We start from the raw sequence: 26,399 nt of genomic DNA on the forward strand, positions 1-26,399 counted from the left end.
ACCATGTAAAAAACTACTTGAATTACCTTTACCCCTATTCTGATGCTTGATTAGAACTTCTGCAGGCTGGTGAGTGTATATTGGCACTTACAACAGCAATTTACAAAATCTGAGCTTTAACTTCTGCTATGAATCAAAACAGGGCTGCTTTGACTCTGTAAATTAAAAAAAAATAATAACAGTGACTGCTCCATCAGTTAAACTGTATATGGTTGTCAGTGTCATGGTCCTGGGTCGTTAGACCCAGCGTTTTGCGTTTACTGTTCCTATTGTCCTGTGTTCTAGTATGTATTCTGATTTTGGTATTTTGTTCAATAGTTCTCAGGGTTTTGATTCTTACGGTGTGTTCACACCGAACGCGATGGACGCGAATAGAGCGTCAGGTTTACATGTAAAGTCAATGGAAAGGCGCGAAGACGCGCGATTGCGGGTCCCGCGAAAATTCGGAAGCAGATTTGCGTCGCGAAAACGCCAAAACGCGTGAAACGCGCGTCAGTGTAGCGCGTCTGGCGCGTTTGACTCGCGAATAAAACCACGCGCGTGAGTTTTTGTGTTGCATTTTGTGCATACGCGCGTTTCGCGTCTACCGCTCGAGTTGGAAAAATCTGAACTCCAGCGTCAAATCGCGCCGCGACAACCAATCAGGAGCCTGGTGACGTGGCTGTTACCTAGGTCAAAGGGGCAGATCCAGCCAAAGCCTTTCATACTTCAATGGAGGGGAAGGCTAATCAATGCGGTAGCAAACAACTCGGAGCTGTACAACACCAGCTGCTTTCAGTACCGAGACAGGAATAAAAAGGACCGAGCTTGGAGGAAGATATGTGAAGAGATCGGGCAACCTGGTAAGTTCATTCATTTCTCTTTTGAAAGTTTTCACTGACCCGGGGAAGCCGCACAAAAGCTAGCAAGCCACCGCTATTTTCCCACTGACGTACAAATACCGTTCTGCTTTTATGCATGTTGTCATTTAGGAATATATTTTATTGTTTATTAATAAACAGCACACAGTGGTCCCGCTGTTCATCCGTCACTGCTTTGCTTTTTCGCTGATTTTTTATTGCACAGTACAGCATTGCATTCTGCAGCCTGATTGACAAATCTCCTGCGCTTGCCAAATTTATCATGTTTGGGTTTGATAACCATCGCGTCCAATAGAAAAAACAGCACAAAAACACCCATAACTATGAGCCTCATTCGGAAATAGACACCTGCACCGTGAGGGAAAAAGGCGCACGAAAGTGGCGGGCAGATGAAGACAAACCGCGGCATAATAATACTTTTACGTTTTGCAATCTACAAAGGTTTGCACTTTGAGAATCAATTGTGAGAACTGTGACCAGGGGCTAGTTATTCTGAGAACCCCTGCAATAAATGAGGGACCACTGTCTACTCTACGATTATTATATCCAACCTGTTAACATTTAATACTGTATTGATAGAACCAACTGATTCTGCAGCAGAGCATCCCCAGTCCCTGAGCTCCTGCTGCTGCACCCACAGATATATACAGCAAGCACTGATACCTTTTTAGTCGGTGGGATTCCCTTGTGATCACCTTTACTAAATATCTACAACCAATCTGATTATATCCTGTTATTGTTTTTTTTTTTTCTTTTCAATGTTGAAATTAAAATCTAGTAGCAGCCTTCTCATTTCTTTGTGTTTTGTGCTGTTTTACAGGCCCACAGAGGAGGACGGCTCCGAGGCAGATGAGGGACGGGTCCCAGGACGGTCCATCGGCGGTGGAGCTGGCCATCCTGGAGTCCCTGAAGAGGCCACACCAGTCTCCAATGGAGCATTTCCTCCTCAGCCTTGTTCCTGCTCTGGAGAGCAGCTGGTCCTTTTTATTCCTGTCTCTCTGTAAATTCTTATATTTTATATATTTATGTTTAATGTTTTTCTGTTTGAGACTTTTAATATTATTTCAAATAAATGTTTATAATGACTAATGTCTCAGTTCTATTACACAGCAAATGTTGGCACACAACTTGACACATGTAGAATTTATTTCATATTATACTAATGACAAAATATACTGATACAGTGGGATGCAGAAGTTTGGGCAACCTTGTTAATAGACATTATTTTCCTGTATAAATCGTTGGTTGTTACAATAAAAAATGTCAGTTAAATATCATACAGGAGACACACACAGTGATATTTGAGAAGTGAAAAGAAGTTTACTGGATTTACAGAAAGTGTGCAATAATTGTTTAAACAAAATCAAGCAGGTGCATCAATTTGGGCACCACAAAAAAGAAATGAAATGAATATTTAGTGTATATCAATGTGTGTGTCTCCTATATGATATATGGGGTGCCTTTGTCTGGATGTGCTTCCCATCCAGAGCTGCACAGCACAGAGGAAAGTTCCAGCGCTCCTGGAATCCCTCTGTGATGGACCGCCAGTCTCCAGGTGAAGGCACAGCCATGAAGTCGTCCACTAGACAGTCCCAGATGGACGTCGCTGCCTGGGGGGTGATGTGGCTCACCGTGGACACACCGACTCTGAAACTGAACGCGATGGTCCTGAAGGAGTCCCCGGTGACAAGGAACCTGGACAAAATTGTTCAAAATCAGTATTATGTGTACTGCAGTTACAAAATACATTATTCAAATTCCAAAATACTTTTGTGATGTCAGATATAAATCACAAAACTTAAATCTTACATAAAACGTTTTGTAATTATAAGGATAATTACAAAATGTATATTAGATAATATCTAAAACAGTTGTGTTTTGTTTTAACTTTAACATATCATAATTTGATTGGTAGCAACTTTTGCCACTACAGTGAGCCAATCACTCATAATTCCTAAACATGTCAATCAGGTAGGAATGAAGTGAGACATTAATAGAAATAAAGAGTTGTGTGTTGACATGTAGCCCTTTCCTTGCTTAAATCATTAATATTTTTGAAAAATTAATCTGTGATAAGACAGCTTATCAAGATAGAACCATGTAACTAGAGATGAACCAAACTGTTCACAGTTTTATCTCTGTTTTAATAAAGGCTGGTGACCCCTGCTATAGAGTCTGACAGCTGCAGGGATTATATACAAATATTCAACTATCCCAGAATTAAACCAGGTCTAAATAAAAAGGAGTGAGTATCACTACAAAGGTTAACTCAGTGGTCCTAATGCTACAGTTTGATATCAGCAAACACCGAGCGCATACATTGATGTGACACCACAGCCATGCTATCATTCAAACACTGATAACAGCATAAATCGAATTAAATCGGGACTTGATGAGACCTTCTGAGTATCACTAGAAATATTATAAAGAGTCGTCTCTGTACCACAGTTTGCTTTCAGTAAACACCGACAGCATTCACTGTTAGCATAGCACATCCATGTTAGCAGTGTATAACTGGATGGATTAGCATATTAGCACAGATATCAATAAAGGACTACCGTATTAAATAGTTTTACTAACCTCAGGCAGACGGACAGGCGCTCTGCAGGTGGGATTGAGCGTCTGTAGTTGGTGTCTAGGCAGGCGATGCTGGGACCGACGAGGGAAAGCAGGTCCTCAAACTGGCCGACGGTGATAGCGCTGGAATCGGCCGTCATCCAGGCGCAGCTCCTGGAGCAAGTGGTGAAACTCACAAAACTGCTCATGCCTCTGGAGGACCTGATGGACCCAGGTACGGCGAGGACGTCTTTTACGCTGCTGCTCTGCTCTCCACAGTACATAGAGAAGGGAGACTCTCTCTTCAAGCGCTAGCTCGATAGCTGCCATCTTGCAAAGATACCGGTCTGGCACAACTCCCTCCCACATTCCTCCCACATTTCCGGTTCACGCGCGTCAAAATATGCGCGATGGATTTTTCTTGGACACGCGTTGAGACGCGAATGTACACGCGTCAAATTAGGGGCGTTTGGGGCGTTTTATTCGCGTCCATCGCGTTCGGTGTGAACACACCGTTAGTGTTTTTTTATTCCTGCCTGTGTGCTTTCCCGGTGCTGTGTTCGTGTTCCTGAGTTTGTTTGTAAAACTGTTTATGATTTCCTGTTTTACTTTGAAGTTCTGTGTCTTGTCATGCCCATTAAGTTCAGCTGTGTGTTCCTCCTGTGTGTTCTTTCCTGATTACCTTGTGTCTGTACTTATAGTGTGCTTCTACCTATGCACCCCATGGGTTCGTCTGTGTTATTTTGCGTAATCTGGTGTTCTCAACGTCTCTCTGCTCCTCATCCCGTGTGTCTCCGTATATTATGATTTCAGGTTTGGTTTCTAGTTTTCCCAGTTTAGTTTTTGTCTAGCCTGTTCCACATTTCCTGTTTGCCACTTGCCACACTGTAAATAAAATTCCCTCACATCACCACCACTGTCTGCAACTTGGGTCCTCCTTCAATACATCACACGACTGCTTCCCCAGCTGTGACAGTTAAATATGTAGTTTAGTCTGCAGCACAAACAGTAAGACTCACAAACAACAACAATGCAATATAACTAAATCATTCGTGTCTATAGCCTTCCTCTCCCATTAATTGTATCACAAGACCATAATCTAAAGGTCAAATAAAATCATATTTCACCCTGCTTGCCCTGCTCACTATCTCTGCTTCCACTGAGTCCATCCAAAAGTTAAAACTGTAGTTATCCACTAAAATACAAATGTATAACTTATAAAAAATCTTACTTGTATAATCGCAGTTCTACTGAACTATTTCTGTATATAGTATGGATCTGCCAAGGCTGTTAACTGCTCCAACCACCCATCTGTATGGAAAAATATTTACAGATATTTCAGTCACATGGCCATTAATAGTATGTGTTATTATTATTTTTAGGCTGTTTCAGTGAATATTTTAGAATACTAAATTAACATCAAACTCTCTTCTTACAACTACAAATATGCAGCTAGTATTTATATTAATGGCTATGTACATATATCACCACCAAAGCTCTCAGACAGATGAATCACCATTGTTTGACATGAATCAACATTATTTGTGCATTGCAAAGTTAATTTAGTTTTCTCTCCTTTCATTTTTTTATGGGGTAGGGGCATCATATGCCCAGATAATACAGGGCACAGGACATCATATTAAGTGAGGAATGAATGTTACTTATAGATACTTTAATGACAATAACATCTGTATCCTAAAAATGTTTTATTGCATAATAATAAAATAAAATGAATACAAAATTTAAGAAATCTTTATTGCAGTCACTTATTATTTAAGTGTTCAAATTCTTTGTGACAAATTATCCAAGTACACAATAGATACTGTGTGTGTCTCACCAGAGTTAGAGGGGTTAGTTTAGACCAGACAACTTAATGTAGCAACTTCAGTAACAAAACTACAGATAGTACTTCTGAGGACAGTCGTCTGAGGAAATTCAGTTATAAATTTGCTCCTCTATGCCTTTAAATGTCTTCATTTACTCAAATGCATGCCAAATTACCACAAAAGCTGATTGACATATGTGACTAATTGCACTTCAGAATTTCAGAATTTATGTAGTCTTACAGCCATTTTAGGAAACCCTACCAAAACTGGTGTGAAGACATGTATATTAACATGTTTGTTTAACTCTTACCTGGCAATGAATTAAGTGTCTGTAGGTAATGTGAAAGATTTGTTCATTGTAATATATCTGGATGCACACTCTGTGTCATAGTCCTTCTGTCCTCCTGGTAGTCCTGCCAGTTTTTCTTTCTCTCCAACTTGGCTTTCTCTTATTCCTCTTGACTGTTTGTGTGCCTATATGTGTGTGGGCGTGCATGTGTGGTAACCACACCTTAATTTCAGAGGCAGAATCCTCTTGTTTTTTGCACTCCAGCCTGGTATACCTACGGTAATCAACTCACCTGCTCCTCATCTGGTGATCAGTTGGCTCCCTTCAAATATGGAGGACATTATTATGCCCCTCTGCAGCCCCTAATCTCTTTGCAGTGGCAGTGCAAGAGTGTTCAGCTGTTGCTAATCAATCACACCTAGTCAGGTGTGGATAAAGGCATACTTGAAGTGGGCTTTCATAAAGGCTCACCAGTCTTTGTCTTAGTGGTACCAGCTACAGTATTTTAGCCACCTTCTTATGCAATTTAAAATAAAACCTCTGTGAAATTCTGGTATTAGTCTCCAAATTTATGTTGTGGCTTTTGAGCTGAGTCGTAAAATAAATGGGGGCTTGTCCAGGATAGTTTGGACATTTTTGTGGAGACAGAATATCAGTTTTTTGTGTCTATGCTTGATCGTTTAACTCTTAGTGGTAGATACTCATCCCTGTTCCGTAAATCTGTTCACCTGTGTAAATGTCATCCTTCTCTCTTTGGATTTATGCATGAGAGTTGGAGAAAGAAAACTGTTTCACTATCAAGTCTAAAGATGGAGTGGAATCTATCGGCCCATCAGCTTGGATTCTGTATATAGAAACTCTGGATGTCTTCCCTTTATTGAAAGACACTGTAAATACGTTTTTTCACATCACTGTCAATAAATTCACCAAACTGCATTCTGAGTCTGTGTTTGAGTCCTGGCTGTGTGACAGAATGCTCGAGCCAAAAATGGGCTCAGTGGACTCAACTGTGTTCTTGTCGCCGGCTTGTCCAGCAGGAAACTCAGCTGGCAAAACACAAAGCTCTGCTGCTCCACATATCAACAGAACAAGATATATGGGAAGAGCATGTTTTGAGGGGAGCATATTTTCATAAATTATTGGAAAAAATGAAGTCTGAGACTGTACAGTCTGTCCAAGCTGGAACAGGAGGCCATGGAGAAGTACATCACCCTCAGATGCCTGAGTCTCTGACGTGGTAGACTGAATCCATGATTTGTAATTGGTGGCATATGGTCTGGTTCACTTGCTATTCCAGCACTGACTGGACAATAACCTTCATCCAATGTCTGTTCTGCTGGTCCTCTCTCAAGAATGATGTCCAGGAATATGTGTCTGCTTGCCAGGTTTGTGCTAAAAATAAGGTTTGCAGCTCTCCACCCACGGGACTCCTCCGATCTTTTCCTACACCTGGGAGGCCTTGCCCTGGCCTTTCCCCGCTCGCCAGATAACATAGTCATCCTTACTATACTTTTCTAAAGCAGCCTACTTCATCAGCTTACCCAAACTGTATCCTCACTGGATGCCCAAGTAATGACTCAGCATGAGAATTCTTTGGGACATCTTGTTGGATTGTGGTCCTCAAATTACCTCCTGGGTGTGAAAAGAGTTTTGCTCTGCCCTGGGAACCCAGGTTAGTCTTTTTTCTGGGTTTTACCTGCAGACATTATGACCAGGTGGAGAGGATAAACCAGAAGCTGGAGGCCTCCCTCTGATGCACAGTGTCCATGAATCCCTCCACCTGGAGCTCCCAGATAGCATGGGAAGAATATGCCCATAACTCCCTGACATCATCAGCAACTAGGCGATCAGCCACCCTCGTTTCCCTCTGTGGAAGGAGAGTGTTCTGTACTGTCTGTGCAACACAATTTCTGCACATGTCCGCGGCTCTGGAGGGTGACACAGGTAGCTCTGCTTCGGACAAATGAGCAGAATAAATAAAGTGCCGATCATTGCAAGACATCCAAACCCTATTGCTTAACAGGTTAAAAGATTTTGGCTTTCCACCAAGCATGTTCTGTTACGGATTCAATCTTGCAGACTCTCCTACTTTCATTGGACCACTTGAGATTTACTCTTTATTTAACCATGAATGTGCATGGAACATGGTCGTCGGAGTCCATGTTTCTCGGATGGTATTACAAGACAGGACATGCCAGGGTTACAAGAGCATTCTAAATTCAGGAAATTTGGATAAAATACAGGGTCATCTACTAATTGGTTCCATTGTTCCATTTTTCCTTGGGAATGACAAAGAGTTGTCTTGTCACATATGAATTCGTGTGTGTGTGATTGATAAACCACTTGAGGGTACCAGTTTAGCACACTGGGTTTAACAGGCAAACCATATACTGTAAGGCCCCATGTCTTCCTCCTTGCGTTCCTGTCTTTTCTTTACTATTCTTTTGGACTAAAGGTTTAAAAGTCCCCCAAATGTTTGTTATGTTTTGAATCAAATGAATTAAAAATCTTACAAATTGCCTTCTTCAAGAGATCTACAACCAGATAAGAGATTGTATATACCTTTGTAATGCCCAGTGCAGCAATGTTTTGGCTGTAGGAAGTGGTGCCATTTCCAGTTCCCCACAGAGCAGCAAGTATGCAGCCAATACCCTCTACGGCGATGCCTCGGTTGACAGCGTGTATGGGTGGTGGAGGGGCACCAGACAAGCGAGCACAAGCATAGTAGTCACCAATAGATTCCATGGTCGATGCCAAGACCCCGGCCATCATACCCAGCACTGATGACAAACTCACTGTGGGCACACCCCATTGGCCTGTGGATGCAGAGGAGGCATACTTAAGCTTTCCTAAACTATAGGAACAGGAAGACTGAAATCATGTCAGTGGCTACAGTACCTAATAGATGAATCAGTCATTGTCAGTTTTAATAAACATGAAGATTTATTTATTTGCCTGAGTAAAAAATTGTAGTTTGAGTGCCCATTAGTTTAGTTTGATCAAACCATTTTTGTGCTTTTTAATTGTTTAACTTATTTTAACACTCTGGATACTTTAAATCATGTCGGCAATGATGACACCTGGTCTGTTGGAGCTCACTTGCATTCACATGTCATATTACATTTCATTTAAATTAATTTTTTTAAAGAGAACATTTTCTTAAATGCAAAAAATTATAAACACTTTCAAGTAGAGTCAAACCCAAATAAAATAAGATATATATGTATAAACTAAAGTATCTTTTTTTTTTAAATCTTTACTCATTTTGGAAGGTTTTATGAGTTTTTGTACATGTGTTGCAATGCGTTAAAGTGTGCAAGTGAATGAGTGAATGAAGAGACACAACCATATCAGCATTCTGAAGTTTGCTCTGTTCTTCAAAGTTTTTGTGCTGTTGAAAACAAGATGTTATGATGCTGTAGACGTTAATTAATATTAACAATAATTCATGGTCCAACCTAAAATCCCTCAGGTCAGTGGAGTTTTACAGGCCCATGTATATTTTTATTGGCTTGTGCAAAAAGCTTTAATATTTATATTTTTAATTATTAGTGCAATTTAATTGAGACAGTATTTTATATTACTTTACTTTCAATCAATGTTACGAAAACCTTGAAATACACACCATGCTCCCCTTTAGGTTCACCCCTGTTCGCTTCCATCTAAAATAGGAAAGCTGTCGTCAGCCTTCAGCAAGATGTATAATTTAACCATAGTATCAGACTAAGTCAGCATCTCATCTGCATATTTTAATGTAGCCTTACTTCTGATTTATTTACTAGATTATATTTATATATTGACTCTTTCCCTAATTGATCTTTTTTACTTAACTTCAGTAATTACTTCCTCTGAACCATCGGCATGTCTTTTAGAGCCCATTCCCACAAGACTACTCAAAGTCCTACCCCAATATCAAAAATTATTGAAAAAGTAGTTGTAAAGAGAACTGAAGAGTTTCAGCTATGAAACAATAGAGAAACAGCATTATTTAACGTTACAAATGAACTTTTAATGCCCTCTGACAATGGACTCATCTGTGTGCTTGTCTAATTTCCCCTTGTGGGACAATAAAGAAAATTGAATTGAATTGTCCTGCTAGACCTCAGTGCACCATTTGATACTGTTCACTTTAAATGTTTTATTACAGAGAATTTCCCATGCTTTAGGTATTAGAGGTACTGCAATGCAGTGGTTTGAATCATGTCTATCTAACAGACTTTAATTTGTCCATGTAAATGGCAAGTCCTCTTCACACACAAAGGTTAATTATTGAGTTTCAATGGTTCAGTGCTTGGACCTGTTTACAATGTACACATTTCCAATATTTTATTTTAATTTTTTCAGCATAGAAAACTCCATCAACAAACAAATACAGCTCAGGCGCTGAGATGATAGGACAAGAAATAGCACAATAATAATAGTCAATAGGGAAAGACAAAAGAAAAAAGAAAGAAAACATTAAAATCAGAAACTACCAGTATCCATAACAAATTAAATGTCATGAATATGTAATAAACAGGGAAATTGCAGTGCCATGGTACATGTTTATACAACGTGAGCTTTCTCAAGATGAGAACAAAACGGAGTCCAGGATTTTGAGAAAACATTTGCTGCAGGTGTTTGCAGGTATCGAACTTTTTCCAGCTGAATGACTGATAACATGTCATTGAGCCAGACACTGAAGGAGGGAGGAGCAGCGGACTTCCATTCCTTTAGAATAAGTCTTTTCGCAATCATCATTCCGAGGTCGATTGGCACCCGCACAGTCGCAGGGATAGTTCTGGAATGTACACAGCACAAAAACTGCAATTTCTGGATTGGGTAAGATGGAAATCCCATAAGCTTTAGAGTACCAATCAAATATTTTGGACCAAAAATTGGTCAATGAGGGGCAATGCCAGAAAGCGTGAGCCAATGTGCTCTCTGATGTTTTACATCTGTCACATATGGGGGAAGTTGAAGGATAAATTTTGTGTAGTCGAACCTTGGAATAATGTAGCCGATGGACAATTTTAAATTGTATTAATTGATGTCTGCTGTTAACAGAGCAGGAATGAATTTTTGATAGGCATTTGTCCCACATTGATTCTGATATTTCTATGCCCAATTCCTCCCTCCAAGCGTCTCTTATCCTCGTAGTCTGCACTTCAATGCTGTCATCAAACAAACGTACAATTGTAGAAATCAAATGTTTGGAGTAAGGAGGGCTCAGGAACACCTTAAAAAGGTTATGTTCATGTGGAACATCTTGGTAATTCTTCATATTGGATTGCATAAAATGCCTGACTTGTAGGTAACGGTAAAAATGTGAATGCGGTAAATCAAATTTTTGCTTAAGTTGATAAAATGATGCAAATTTTCCATCTATATAAAGATCTTTGAATTTGAGTAAGCCCTTCTCCTTCCAAACATAGTAGGATTTATCATCCCAAGGAGGCAAAAAGGCATGGTTATCACATATTGGTGCCTGCACAGAGGAGTTTGGCAGTTCAAAAAAACCTCTAACTTGGTTTAAAATCCGCACAGATTGTTTCGGAACAAACCCCAGTTTCTTAAGACTCTCAGCCCTCCCTACTTTTGAGAGAAGCAGGGCCTCTAGAGAGGAGCCCCTTACAATGCCAGCCTCCATTTTAACCCAAAGGGGGATGTTGAAATCACCAAGATCTGAGGATGTCTGCTGCCAGAAGGTCAAGGCTCTTAGATTTGCAGCCCAGTAATAATGTTTAAATATTGGTAAACTCAGACCTCCCTCCAATTTGGATTTTTGTAGATGTAATTTTGAAATCCTAGGATTCTTGTTGTTCCATATGTAAGAAGTAATAATTGAGTCCAACTCCTTAAAGAAAGAGGAAGTGAGATAAATAGGAAGATTTTGGCAAAGATACAGAAATCGAGGAAGAGAGACCATTTTTATGGAATTTATACGACCAACCATAGATAGGGGAAGAATTTTCCATGACTCGATGTTATGCTTTAATGTTGACAAGAATTCAGCAAAGTTCAAGCTAAAAATTAATTTGGGATCTTTAGGAACAGTTAATCCAAGGTATGTGAGATGGTCGTTAACTATCTTGAATGGAACGTTACAAAGAAAACTCGGTGAACCGGTTTTAGATAAAGGCATAAGTTCACTTTTAACCCAGTTAATTGTATATCCTGAAATTTTGCCAAATGAGGTGACCAGATTAAGAAGGGATGGTACAGAGTCTTCTGCATTACGCAGGTATAATAGTACATCATCTGCGTACAAACTAATAACAGTTTCAACCCCTCTGACCAAGAGCCCTTGTATTTTTGGATGTGCTCTTATCTTAATCGCAAGGGGCTCTAATGCCAGAGCAAATAGAGCAGGAGACAGGGGGCAGCCCTGCTGAACAGAGCGCTGCAAAGGAAATGGCGCCGACCTCTCTCCATTTGTGAGAACTGAACAGGTTGGATTTGCGTATACAAATTTTACCCAAGATATAAATATTTCACCAAACCCAAACTTCCGTAATGACTCGAACATATAAAACCACTCAACCTGATCAAAGGCTTTGTGTGCATCAAGAGCTAAAATTGCTGCTCCTGCCGAACTACCATGGTCAGAATAGATGGTGTTGAGAAGACCTCTAACATTGAAAAAAGAAAGTCTGCCAGGGATAAATCCCGTTTGATCGGGGTGAATAATAGAGGTCAAGTACTTGTTCAGTCTAGTTGCTAAAATTTTGGTTATCACTTTTCAATCAAAAATTTGAAGAGCAATTGGCCTGAAGTTAGCAGGATCTGAGTCATCTCTGCCTTTCTTCAAGATTAACGAAATATTTGCTTCATACAGAGTTTGGGGTAGTACGCCCCTGTTTTTAGAATCACGCATCATCCTAAGCAAGAATGGAGCAAGACCATCACAAAATTTCTTATAAAATTCTATGCCAAAACCGTCAGGGCCTGAAGCCTTCCCAGATGCAAATGACTTAATAGCAGCTACCACTTCTTGCAATGTAAAGTCCGAATCGAGTTGATCTCTGGCAGCTTCATCTAGCCTAGGCAGACTGAGAGAATCAAAAAAGTCATTTAAGGCAGACTGTGTTACATTCAGCTGGGATGAGTACAACTCCTGATAGAACTCTCTGAAGTGCTCATTAATTTCTATAGGGCTTGTTAGAAAAGCACCAGATTTAGATCTTATTTTGTGAATTGCTCTCGAAGCTCGTGTTCCTTTTAATTGTTGCGCTAGCAATTTACCGGGTTTGTCTCCTATCTCAAAATGTTTATGTTTCAGCTTCAGTAGTAGGTTGGTAACCTGGTCACTCATAATTGCATTGTATTCGTATTTGAGTTTTAATATCTCTCTGTAATCCTCAGGTGATTTAGAATTCTGGTAAGCCCTTTCTAGACGAGGAATGGCACTATTAATTTCAGAAAGTTGCTTCATCTTCTCCTTTTTGAGGCCTGAGCTATAGGAAATAATTTCACCACGCATTACGACTTTTAATGTTTCCCACAGTGTTGAATCAGAGACCTCTCCGTTGTCATTTGAGTCAAGAAAGTCCTTGAGTTTGGGTGTCAATGTACACATTTCCATTAGGTAGTATTATTCCATTAGGCATAGCATACTTTTTTTTAAATACAGAAAAAGTTGGATATGTAAACCAAATGACATACACCAATTAGTTCAACTCCAGGAGTGTCTTAAAGACATAAAGAGTTCTAAGACGTCTAATTTCACTTTACTTCTAAATTCTGATGAAACTAGGGTTATTGCACTTGACCCTAAAAATCTTACAAATATGGTGTCCAACCAGATGCTTACTCTGGATGGCATTACCTCCAGTAACACTGGCAGGAATCCTGGAGTTGTTTTTGACCAAGATATGTGGTTTCTTTCATTTGCGCAACATCTATAATATTTAGAAACATTCTGTCTCAGATACTGAAAAAGTAGTAAATACACGTATTACTTCTAGACTGGACTACTGTCATTTGTTATTATCAGGATGTCTTAAAAGCTCTCAGAGAAGTTTTCAGTTGATCCATAATGCTGCAACGAGAGTAGTGACAGGGACTAGAAAGAGAGCATATTTCACCCAAACTGGCTTCTCTTCATAGGTTCCCTGTTAAATCCAGAATCAAATTTAAAATCCTTGTCATTACATACAACATTGTCACAACTTTAACACAACAGGCACTAAAGCAGGGGTGGGAACTCCAGGCCTCAGTGGCCGGTGTCCTGCAGGTTTTAGATGTGTCCTTGATCCAACACAGCTGGTTTAAATGACCAAATTACCTCTTCAACATGTCTTGAAGTTCTCCAGAGGCCCGGCAATGAACTAATCACTTCATTCAGATGTGTTGGTCCAGGGTGATATCTAAAATCTGCAGGACACCGGCCCTTGAGGCCTGGAGTTCCCCATCGCTGCACTAGAGGATGCATTTATTTTTAAATCTGGCTCGCCAGTAGACTTTTTTAGCTATTGAAAAGATGATTTTCCCAGCATCTTTGAGAATTTGCAACATAAAACTTTGTTTTCAGTTCCTTGATATTTGGGGAAATCTCTTCCTTTAGCAATCTCCTGAGCAATTTTCCATTGATTAAAGGTATAAAAGGTATATATCTATTTCTACTGTACCAAAATCTTCAGATTATCACCAGCTAAACCCAATAAAACCCAAACATGCTAATTAAACTTATTTAACATTCACTATCTTTATCATTGTCTGCACTATTGCAGTTAATACTGCTTTCAGTCTTCAACTTCTAACATTAAAAACTATCATGTGCTGTCAAAATTCTTTGGGTTCACAACAGGACATCATCAAAAGGCAAGTGTTTTTCTTGCCATCATTTCAAACAATTTTGTGTATTTGTTTGGCAAGTATCGGCAAGTATTTGCTAATCTGCTCATCTGCCTTCACACACATCAAGTTGAGTGACATCCCATGGTTAATGCAAAGGGTTTAATATAATGTTGGCCCACCATTTGCAGCTATAACAGCTTCAAGTGTTCCGGGAATTTTTGACATTCTTCCAGAAGTGCATTTGTGAAGTCAGACACTGATGTTGTAAGAGAAGGCCTGGCTCACAGTCTCTGCTCTAATTTATCCCAAAGGTGTCAGGTTGAGGTCAGGACTCATGGACCAACGTACAAATTATGGGACCTTGTCCCCTTCTGTACTTTGCGTTGTGACTGGCTTGGATGCAGCTGTTTGGCCATTGAGACCAATTCCATGACATTCTCTATAAATTGCTCTTCTATATACACTGCACTATTCTGAAGGCCACATGAACTTTGGAGGTCTGTAGTGAGGCCAGAAGGTTGATGTCATATATACACTATGCACCTCACCTTTGTTATGATACCAGTAGCAGTTGACGGTGGGATAGTTAATAACGAGGAAATTTCAAGCCTGGACTTGTTGCACAGGTCGCATCCTATAACTGTGTCATGCTGGAATTCCCTGAGCTCCTGAGAGTGACCCATTCGTTCAGAAGAAAAGAAGGAGTAGACGCAGTTTGTACGCTTTCATCCTTGATTTTATATGCCTATGGCCACGATTGGAATATCTGAACTCAGTAATATGGATACTTTTGTACCATCTGTAAACAGCAGATGATAGGTGCAAACAACTAAAGTCCTACAGCTGACTTTCCCAGCATGTTTATTGAATAAAAAAATACTGACATCAAGCTGAACCTGTGAGTTTCCAACAGGGAAATGCATTTTATACCCTTACCTGGACTATATATTGTTCCTGTTACAAAATGATATTGTTTTGCTTTGATCTCGTTTTTGTTTTTAAAAAAGGTCCCAATCCTCTACAAACATGTGTTCTTTCAAACTACAAAACAGACATTCCGCAGTCAAATCCCACATGACTTCTTACCAGTCAGAGCAAACTGACTGTTGGCACAAGGTGTTATGCCCTGAATGATACAGTCAATCAATCTGTCACTCTTCACTTACATACCAAGGTTTTAGCAGATACGCATTAAGCAATCAATCATAAATAAATGTCTAGTTTAATATCTAATCATGTGTGAATCAGTTAACAGCAATTGTGCAACATTTAACCCTTTAAAGCCGGTCGGAGCAGGCACGCTCTGTTTTGCATAACTATTTTTAAATCCTGGTAGAACTGCAACCACGTAAGCTAGCGCAATATTTTTTTTTGCATATGAAACCGGAGGAGTTGTACTTACATCTTATGCCATCAGCTTTTCCTAGGTCACAGTTTCCTTCCACATGTAGCTTTGCAAAAATTGCATAAAAAGCGCTTGCAGCAACAAAAACATAATATTGCCGATCCGATCAGCTGTTCGTAACACTTCCTACGCTGGAATAGAACTATCACATGTCCGCCATTACCTGCCCGAAACAGGGAGTGACGTCATAATCTCGGAAATGTAGTTTTTTACCATCAGGGCCTTGTAAGCCTATACTGGTGTTTTTAAAAATTATGTTTGACTTTATGACTTTCTGTGTCGTTTCTGGGATGCTTAGGACTCATATTGCACTGCTGGAAATAGTTTATTTTGATGCATATGCTGTTTTTTTTTTTTTTTTTTTTGCAAATTTGCACTATAATATTTATTTTCGTTTTTCCTGCAGTACATAAAAATTGTTGTCTTTCAAAAATAAAACTATGAAGACACTCAAAATAAATTTCCTGTGGTTGGAAACTATTTTGTGCAACTATTTTGTATTTACAGTTTTGAGGGATAAGCCTCTTAAATTTCTGTATTATATGTTAAAAAAGCAAAAACTTCTTTCAACATTTTTTCCAACAATTACTATGCACTTAATGCATACATATTATTAAAATTTGGGCTATAATGGTTGTATTGATGTATAGCAACTTGAAATGGCACTACATGATGTAAAAATATAATATAAGCTCTGGCGGACTTGGTTCTATGGTAGGTCTTAAAGGGTTAACTAACCACAGTTTTGCATGTTTATCAAGAGTAGCCTAATGAGAAGCAAGCAAGCCAAATGGTAACATAACTTCTAAGAATTTTTACTTTATTTGTAATACAGCAATAAATGGCAGATCTTTAATAATGCAGTTACTACAGGACTTTTGCAACTTTATATGTTTATGAAGCAAAGTAGTTTCCCTAATAAGGGTATTACAACTACTAAAATTAAAGATTTCTGAGGAAAGGTGTTCAAGAAAATTAAAAAAGTAAACAAAAATATATATATAGTAAAATAAAAGAACTGTTTGAAGTATGATACCTATTCACTTACCAGGATAAGGCACATGGAACCATGGAGAGTTTGTAACAGCATCCAGGTTTATGTCGGTTCTGGCTGAGAAGCCATACTTATCAGACTTTGAAGGCAGGACATCAAAAATGGTCAGCAAGAAACAGATAAGCCAGCCACCACACATGCCAAACAAAACCTGGAATTTGTTATCAAAAACAGAAAAACAAAAAATTTAACTAATACAAAAAATGCAAGTCCGAATTTGTTTTCAGTAACACTTTGAGGTGATAAGATGTTCCACGTGAATCTATCTTAAAACCAATAAACCAGCCCTTTCCATCCACACCCCTTCGTCAAATGTAAGATGGTGGTGACAGCTTAAGCACGATCACATTATTGATCAATTTGGTAGATGTACTTCTGCAGCTGTCATAAATATGAGCCTGAATACATGTGCATACAGTTTGTCTGGGACTCCAGTGGGGTTTTTTTAATCATCGCATTTGTACAGGGATTACATGGGAGAAAAGAACTGTGCACATGAATGCTTTTATTTAGGACATATCGAGGAAAGTGAAAGCATAACTCATAGTCAGGCAAACATGCAAGCAGAATGAGCTCATTATATTATCTAAATTTCTGCCTTAAAGTCATCATGATACATTGATCTGTAGAATCCATGAATGAAGATAACTGAGTGGGATTCATGGAAAGTTCATGGGTAAACTTGAGATAATTAATTCTAGAAGATTTCAGTTACCAAGTATCATATCCATTATAATGATAGCCTAAAAAAGAATATGACTTGACAGAAGATTGTGTGTACTTTTGTTTGTGGGTACACATTATGTGTGGGTACACATTATGTGTACACAATCTTTTCTTAGATAGAAAGAAAAATACCATATTTTATTATAATGAATACTGATGAATAGCTAGAGCAGTTAAGCATTGTTTACTCTAATATCAACAGGCATTTAGATGTTGTTGGTGTTTTCAGACTTTTCTGGAAATATTTCTACCCACCATTTGATCTTTTGCCATTCTTTTAAATCTCTATTTTTTTAGTAGCTTAAAAAGAAAGCCATGGATGATGCTGTCATCAAAACTTTTTTTAATTTTCTTTTATCTGCAGCAGAGATGTAGCTGCTGATATGAAACAGATCTCATTCTAGAAAAATGTTTATTGAAAGCATGCCAAGTTTTGATGCTTGTTGTCTTCTTGGGAGCCACAAAAGGATTGTGTTTCAGCCGAGCACAGACACTTTCAAGGTATCCCATTGCATGAACATGAAAGAGGAAAGAACAACAGCTTAAAAATAAATTATATTATTTTTTCTTTCTATTTTCAAAACGATTTTTTCAAAAGATTTTTTTCCCAGTGTAATGTTATCAGCACTATAGACTGCCATAATAATGTTTAAAAGTAGAGGCAATATCATCCCTACACAGAGTTAAAAGGCAGATTCAACATACTAGTGTTTAACAAAAAGTCAAATTGTAAACTTGTTTTCAGTATACAAATGTTGTCTATTATACAAATAGACAACATTTAGTTTTTTCAAGTCTAACTTGACTGGCAGACTTTGACTTGACTCCACATGATTTCACAACTTATTTTTCATTAAATTTTTTATGAAGCAAGGTTAGGATGGTCGAAACTGTTTTTTTGGGGTCCCATCATTTAATTTGATCTTTTTTATCACAACGGAAAGCAAGTGAAACATATTAGACTTGGAAATTTTGACAACTCACAGAGAACAGCTTGAAGAGTGGATACTGGAACACCATCCATTTTTTATTCTTGTAAGAAACCATTGGAACATCAACGTTGCTGAGATATTGGGAGAACAGTAGAATCAGACCCACTGTGCTATAGGAAAAAAGAAAATCGGATAAAATGTGTTAATCATAGTAATTTCCCCAAAGGCTTGGCCCTTGCTTCCAGCTATTTGTGGAATTTCTTTTTAGCAGGGCATGGTTCACTGTTACAGGGAGGTCAGGGCAAGTGAAAACATGCCACTTTACACAACAGGCATGGCTGGTACTTGACACCTGAAAATGATATGTTTTTGTAACACTTTAAATGTGATGAAAGATGTCATACTGTGCATGAATACTGGTCAGATAGAAGTAAAGAGGTGATTTACAAATAAGCTGTCCATGTCTGCTTCTACAAGCTGCAGGATATGGACTGACACTTCTATTGATGGATGAGGGCCAGAGAGAGACTGCTGAAGTTATGAAGGATATGACTGATTACTATCCATATATGGCACCAGGAGGTGGATGTGCTCAACCTTTTAAAACCCACAAATATCTCTCTATATAACAGGATTAGTCTGCATTATCTCAAGATAGAAATGTTAAATGAAGACAGATTTCACAGGGTAGCACTAGACAGGGCACAATTCTTAGCTGGAGATGTGGATTAACACAGTAGGCATTTATGTTTTAAAAATAAATGAGGGTAAATTTGTCAATATAGAATTAATGTCATGATGCTTGAGACTGATTGTGGTTTTTGAATTTGACCCCATATTTCAGTCTTGGTTAATGGTCGATGTTCATGGTGGTTCTAGTATTTGAAGATTTTATTTTTATTTCTATTTTAGGATTTTGGTTTGGTGTTTTGATTTCTCTCAGTGTCCATTTCAAAATGTCCGCATTCATGTTTGTCAGGCTCTTTTGGCTTCTTGTTGTTTTATTTGTAGGTTTGCATCATTTGTGTGATTAAATACCAAGGGTGAACCAGAAAGCAGAGCCAATGGAAAAGGTAATCAAATAGTTTCACAGCCTTTATTGGCACACAGAAAAGATGGATATAAGTACACAGGGGTCATGGGAGTTACCAAAGAGGAGGAGACTGGCTTCAGAATGATCAGCTCGGAGGAGAGAGAGGACCTCAAATCAAAACAGCGCCCAACTATAAAAGTGCTTTCTAGAACTGGAAGTATCATTTCTACTGGCGGATATGCATTTAAGAGCACGTCTTCCCATGGACTGGTTCTTATGTTGTGCTTTTCTACTTTGCTCTGAGTACTCAAAGCACTATACACTGACTCATTCACCGATTCATACCCGTTCATAAAAGAATTCTTTTTGTATGCTTCTTCTACACAAGAGCTTTCTATCTAACATTCACACATTGCATCGGAGAGCAACTTGGGGTTAGTATCTTGCCCAAGGAGCAGGCAGGGATCGAACCACCAACCTCATGATTAGTAGGTGACTTGCTCTCATAGGTAGAGCGGGTCTTTGTTCTTTGCCAGGTATGGCATAGAACAGAAGGAGAGAGTGTTCACCCTGGAGGCAATAAGATCTACTTCCGCCTGGCCAAATATATCCCATACCTGAGCTTCTACAAAGAGTGCTTCCAGAGAGAAGAGCCTCAGATGGCCTGTAACATGGGTGGCTCTTAAGAGACAGAAAATGCTTGAGTGCTGGTAAGCACTGGTATGTGGCTCATGCTGCACTGCATTTCAGACTCTTCTCATAGATGCACCATTGCACAGAGACATCTGTGCATACCACCTTGGAAAGTGACATCCTCCGAGTCTGAGAGCACTGGTGCAGCATCCTGGACTCCCTTCAGGGGCAGAGAGCTAGCATAGAAGGTGTGGTTATTGTCACCCTCAACTAAAGGTGATACAATGCCCACAGTGAGAAAGAGTACAGAACTGTAACATCATTTTTAACAGTGTGAGTGGCACTATGACAATGACAGATACCATCTTTAAGATCATTTTGAAATGTGTCACAATCAAATGTAGCCACTGGCAAACAAAAAAAGGAAAAATCAAAGATATTTCCAGCCTGAGGAAAATGTTCTGCAGGTTTGAGGTTAGGAAGCTCCTCTGAAATTTCACAGAGAAACCCAGAGCTTGGATGTTTAACACAGACAGAGCCAGCTGCATCTCTGCACGTACTCTGACCCACCAATCATGTAGATAGGCTAACATGTGGAGGCCCCCCACTCAGAGGTGAGCTAACGCTCCCTTGGCACATTTAATGGAATTGCAAGGAATGAGAGACAGCCCGATGGCAGCAACAGATATTTGCAAGCTACACTCCTGAAAGCACACTTAAGAAACTTATAAACTTACAGTTATGAACCGTATGTACAAAAAGTGCTCAAATATAAATGTGTGATGCATTTAAATCTGTCTTACATCTAATATTTGACCAAATGTCCTTTAGCAAGTTGCATATTCCACAGATGGTTTTGGTAGCTCTTGCCTGACTTTCAAGCATTGTTCACATTTTTGTAGTTTAAGGTTAAGACTTTGAGAAAGGTGTTGCAAAAGCTTACCATTGCCCTGGTTTATCCATTTCACAACCAGTTCATTACACCAGCCCATGTGTGCTTGGGGTCATTGCCCTGTTGTAATACCCAATTGTATCTAAGTTACAACTGATGCTTTCGAGCTATAATGAAGAACTCTGAAGTAGTCTGCCACTGTAATTATTAAGTCCACTGTGTTTTGTACCATTTCCACTGGTACACTGCAGTACGTTGTTATAGCTCTGTGCTTAACAGCTGGTATAGTTTTATTTGGGGTTGAATGCCTGAGCCTCACTCCTCCAACAATACTTGTGTTAACTATGGTCAACTTAATTTCTGTCTAATTTGAACATAAAACCTTTCTTTGCAAGCATTCACTTCAGAGGAATTATGGAAAGCTCAGTATTACCAAAACATTCAGGTCCACGGTGAGTCTATGTCTTTTGACAGCAACCATAGAGGCAAGTGGCAAGTAAAGCAACGTGTGAATATGGGTTTCCTGTCCAGTTAGAATTATATGCTTTGATATAATAAAGACAGAATTAGGACTGGTAGACACTTCTGATGAGCTTAGAGACTTCTTTCAACATATTTTCCAACATAAAGCTAATCAGGATTTTAACTCACAGAGCAGCTATTCCCCAGTGGCCTCCAGACTTCTTTCCAGCCTCAGTAAACAGTGACAGACCAATGAGATTGATGGTGGGAGCGATAGCCAGAGGACCAATATATCTTAGCACAAGGCCCACCAGCCCAGATAAGCCTAGTGTGAGCTGAAGGAGAGAGGATACCAGAATGGCTCCCTGGATCTGTGGAAGATAAGACAATAAGGACGTAATGTCATTCCCTATGCCAACATAAAGGTTTCATATCTAAAATTAAATGCTGTGCATCTTTTGCCATTATAATGCTTTCGTTTGACTTTAACCTTTCAAAATTAAGTTTTAGGCCTTTTGCAGAACTCAGTTTTAGAACATGAAACTCTAAAAACTGTTCAAGTTAAAAGTCTGACATTTTCACTGGTTTGACCCAAAATCTGAAATTTAGGACAGATAAAATTGAAACAGACTGTCTATTAGCGATTTAAAAATAGCAGAATTCAAGCAGTTGTGTAATTTGAGCACATGCTAACAAAGAACTTCACATTGACAGCTAGCCACAGTTTCTAAATAGTATGTACTGTGCAGCCTCTGATGAGAAATATCTATCTATCTATCTATCTATCTATCTATCTATCTATCTATCTATCTTCATTGATTGTACTTATTTGTATTTTTGTATTTCCTTCTGATATCTGTACCCGAGCTGAGGTGACGCAGAAATTTCCCCATTGTGGGATCAATAAAGTCTTATCTTATCTTAATGTAGCTTTTCTCTCGTTGGGTTCTTCACACTGTCCTTTTTCCTGTTTGTCGAGGGACTTAAAATGAATTCAACTTCACATTTAAATGTTAAGTCTTGACAACATATTTTTCACTTCTTTGCTTATTTATACCCCCCCCCCACACACACACACCTTGTTTTGTTTTTTTAACCACACAAGTGAACATACCTCACGCATTCTTGTCATCCAGACCTCATCTGAATTTTCCATTTGTAGCGGACTGGTGCCATTATGAAACTGCACCAATGGTTTCACAGGTGCATTTGGCACAGGACACTGCCACTTGGGTAATGCAAGAATTGCCAGGGTTGGTGTGATGAAACTGAATGTGCCACCCTGGAGGATTGGTAACCTGCAAGTCAATAATTTTAAAGTTAAAGGTCAAAGGTCACTTGACCAAATGATGTAAAGTCTCTTCTGATTACGCTTGACTTTGTATACTCAAAGCAAACCTGAAGATAATTTTTATTTTTCAAAATAACTACACTGATTTTACTCTCTCACACAGGTATATACGTATATAGATCAATCTCATGAAATAACAATCCATAAGATTGGCCTAAAAGTTAACTTTAACCTTAAGTGGCAAATGGACAATAATCATGCTGATGTTTTTCTCCACACATAATCATTTAACTGTCAAAATAAATTGCTGCACAGATTAGGCGGACTTATTATTTATAGCTGAGGAGGAACCATGGTTCATTCTTCATTTAGACACTTTAGGAATTGGCAGTTGATTATCACAAATGGAATCCCTTTCCTGATATTTCAAGTTTGTCAAAATATGTGACATTCAATTCATCCTGTCTTCCTCCCTTAGCCCATCAATCATTATCTGACTTGGTGGTATGTGTACCTGTCTGCATAGAGCTTACGACAACCTGTATCGATCAATCGTTTGTTTATTTTCTAGTCTATCTATGATATGACAGTGTTTTTCTGATTTAATTTAATTTACAGCATTTTACAAATCAGTTAGTGCTTGTAAAACCTATCTGCAAATGTATAGTATAGTGTACAATCCATTGGTTTTATTATACTGTAATCTGCCAAAGGGTAGTCAAGCTTTGTTATTACAGAGTCCTGTAATGTATTTTTTGGGAACGAAATCAAATGTTATTTCTTTCCTCTTAGTTTAGACTACACTCGTGTCATAGTTATGTACCTATTTTCCCCGTGCCATATGCTCATAATGAAGAGTGAGAATGCAGTTTGTGTTTAAAACTAATTCAAACATCCAGAGAAAAAATTTCAAACTAAATAAAATACACCCATAGTGTTCATTCTTTAAACAAAGGATTTGGCTGTAGTGCGATATTAATGTTAACCCCTCCTTGGTAGGACTTCCCAGCAAGTCCTGGCAGTAACCTGAATAGAATAGAATAGAATAGCCTTTATTGTCATTGTACAGAGTACAACGAAATTGGAGTGCCACTCCCTTGGTGCAAGTTTCAATAATAAATATAAATGTAAAATATAAAAAGTACAAAAAAAACAATCATAAGTACTCAAACAATAGTATGTACAATATATACAGGATAGCATCATTAATATAATGACAGTATGAATAGCAGCATAATATAATGACAGTGACGGTATGGAATAGGTTCAATTGTTTTTGTGCTTATTTACTACGGTGATAGCTCTGGGAAAGAAGCTATCCCTGAATCTGTTTGTCCTGGTTTTATGTGACCTGTACCGTCGGCCTGACGGTAATAGTTCAAACAGTTGGTTGCTGGGGTGAGAGTAGTCCTTGATGATATTGCCAGCTCTGCTGAGGTACCGAGAGTTTGCAGTGACCTCCAGGCTGGGCAGAGAGCAGCCAGTGATCTTCTGGGCTGTGTTGATGACCCTCTGCAGTACTTTCCTGTCCGCAGCTGAGCACCCTGCATACCATGTTGTTATGCCGTACGTTAGGATGCTCTCTATGGTGGCTCTGTAAAATGTCACCAGCAGCCTCTCCTCCAGGTTGTTCCTCCTGAGGACTCTCAGAAAGTGGAGACGCTGCTGGGCCTTTTTAACCACCGCCGTGGTATTTGCAGTCCAGGAGAGGTCATCAGAGATCTGCATGCCCAGAAACCTCATGGAGTGTACCCTCTCCACACAGTTCCCGTGAATGTAAAGTGGGGCCGGGTCTGCTCTGCCCTTCCTGAAGTCCAAGATAAGTTCTTTAGTTTTCGTTGTGTTCAGTTGGAGGTTGTTAACTGAACACCACTCACTCAGTCTGTTGACCTCATCTCTGTAGTCCGACTCATCCCCCCTTGAGATGAGTCCAACCACTGTGGTGTCATCCGCGAACTTTATGATGGTGTTTGAGAGATGGGTAGGGGAGCAGTCGGATGTGTAGAGCGTAAACAGGAGGGGACTCAAAACACATCCTTGTGGAGACCCGGTGCTGAGTGTGATGGTGCTGGACCGGTGGGGGCCGAGTCTGACAGACTGTGGTCTATTTGTCAGGAAGTCCTTGATCCAGAGGCAGATGGGGGTGGAGAGTCCCAGGTGAGACAGTTTCTGGACCAGGATCTCCGGGATGATATGATTGAATGCTGAGCTGAAGTCCAGAAAGAGCATTCTCACATAGCTTCCTCGGTGCTCCAGGTGACTCAGCGCAGTGTGGAGCACTATGGAGATAGCGTCCTCGGTGGTTCGATTTTTCCTGTAGGCAAATTGGTGGGGGTCCAGAGTGGGAGGCAGACCGGCCCTGATGTGCTGACAGACCAGTCTCTCAAAACACTTCATCACTACAGGCGTAAGTGCTGGCCACAGCTGTCTTCTTGGCGATGGGGATGATGGTGGAGGTTTTGAGGCAGGGTGGGACGGTGTTTGATGACATGGAAAGGTTGAAGATTTTAGTGAAGACTCCGGTCAGTTCGTCAGCACATGCTCTGAGAACCTTTCCATGTATTCCATCAGGACCTGCCGCCTTCCTGGGATTCACTGACCTTAGAACACACCTCACTTGATGCTCCCTAAGTGTTAGTGTGCCAGTGCTGGGGGCGGGTGGAAGTGGTGTGGCAGCTGAGGGCCTGGTCGTCTCAAAGCAGGCGAAGAAACGGTTTAGATCCTCAGCCAGTGAGGCATCAGTCCTAGATGTTGCCTGGTTATTGCTTCTGCAGTTGGTAATGTGATTGATCCCTTGCCACATTTTTCTGGGGTCGTTGTCAGCAAAGTGATCTTCAATCCTCCTCCTATAGACAGCCTTAGCTTTCCTGATGCCTCTACTCAGGTCTGCCCTGGCCGCCCTATACGCAGCCCTGTCCCCTGACTTGAAGGCAATGTTGCAGCTTTTTAGGAGGGATTGCACTTCGCTATTCATCCAGGGTTTTTGATTTGGAAACACCCTGACCCTTTTGTTGACGGTGACATTGTCAACACAGTTCCTGATGTACGAGAGTACAGTGTCCGTGTACTCCTGGAGGTTGTGGCTGGAGAATAAATCCCATACAGTTGTCAATTAGGTCAATTAGGTTCTGGCGACTGTAAGAGATGGTGGTGTTGCAAACATTCAAAAATATCCACATTAAAAGTAAAAATTAGCACCAAACTGGAGAGCTAAGAGCCGCTGCACCCGTGCGCGCCGCCATCTTGCTAATATGCAAAGCTCATTTTAAGTTTTCTGTAGCCCGATAATAAAAACTGTCAATGCGTTGGAATCCATTCAATCCTTCGAATCACGTTTAAAAACCCACTTGTTTAAGCTAGCCTTTGAAACAAATTCGATTTAAAATTTTTACTCAGTTCGCGTTTGTGCCATACCACTTATCTGAAACTTTTCCGTAATGATAACTGTATTTTCTTCGTCACTCTATTGCTGTAACCCCGCAAATGCGGCTCTTGTGTGAAGCACTTTGATGTACCTTGGTCTTTTAAATCTGCTATAGAAATAAAATTGAAACTTAAACTGAAAAATTAGTGATGGGATTTCCGGGTCTTTTTAGAGAACCGGCTCTTTCGGCTCGGCTCACTAAAAAGAGCCGGCTCTTTCGGCTCCCAACCGGCTCTTC

At 39.7% G+C, this 26,399-nt stretch overlaps 1 protein-coding gene across 2 annotated transcripts in view; it reads right to left on the reverse strand.

Annotated features, from left to right (window-relative positions):
• Window positions 1-26,399, reverse strand: part of LOC146628338 (solute carrier family 23 member 2) — an 84,390-nt gene that overhangs the window by 16,043 nt on the left and 41,948 nt on the right. For both annotated transcript variants that reach the window (XM_085359471.1, XM_085359470.1), the window contains 5 exons: window positions 22,561-22,744; window positions 21,636-21,817; window positions 18,479-18,596; window positions 16,763-16,919; window positions 8,094-8,347 (listed from right to left, as the gene is read on the reverse strand). In XM_085359471.1, the coding sequence (XP_085215597.1) occupies window positions 8,094-8,347; window positions 16,763-16,919; window positions 18,479-18,596; window positions 21,636-21,817; window positions 22,561-22,744 (895 nt within the window). The remainder of the gene's footprint in view (window positions 1-8,093; window positions 8,348-16,762; window positions 16,920-18,478; window positions 18,597-21,635; window positions 21,818-22,560; window positions 22,745-26,399) is intronic.

This window comes from Diplotaxodon limnothrissa, linkage group LG7, assembly GCF_057381915.1.
Source record: "Diplotaxodon limnothrissa isolate DT_005_m linkage group LG7, D_limnothrissa_male_GT1.1, whole genome shotgun sequence".
In the NCBI taxonomy this organism is placed as follows: Eukaryota; Metazoa; Chordata; class Actinopteri; order Cichliformes; family Cichlidae; genus Diplotaxodon; species Diplotaxodon limnothrissa.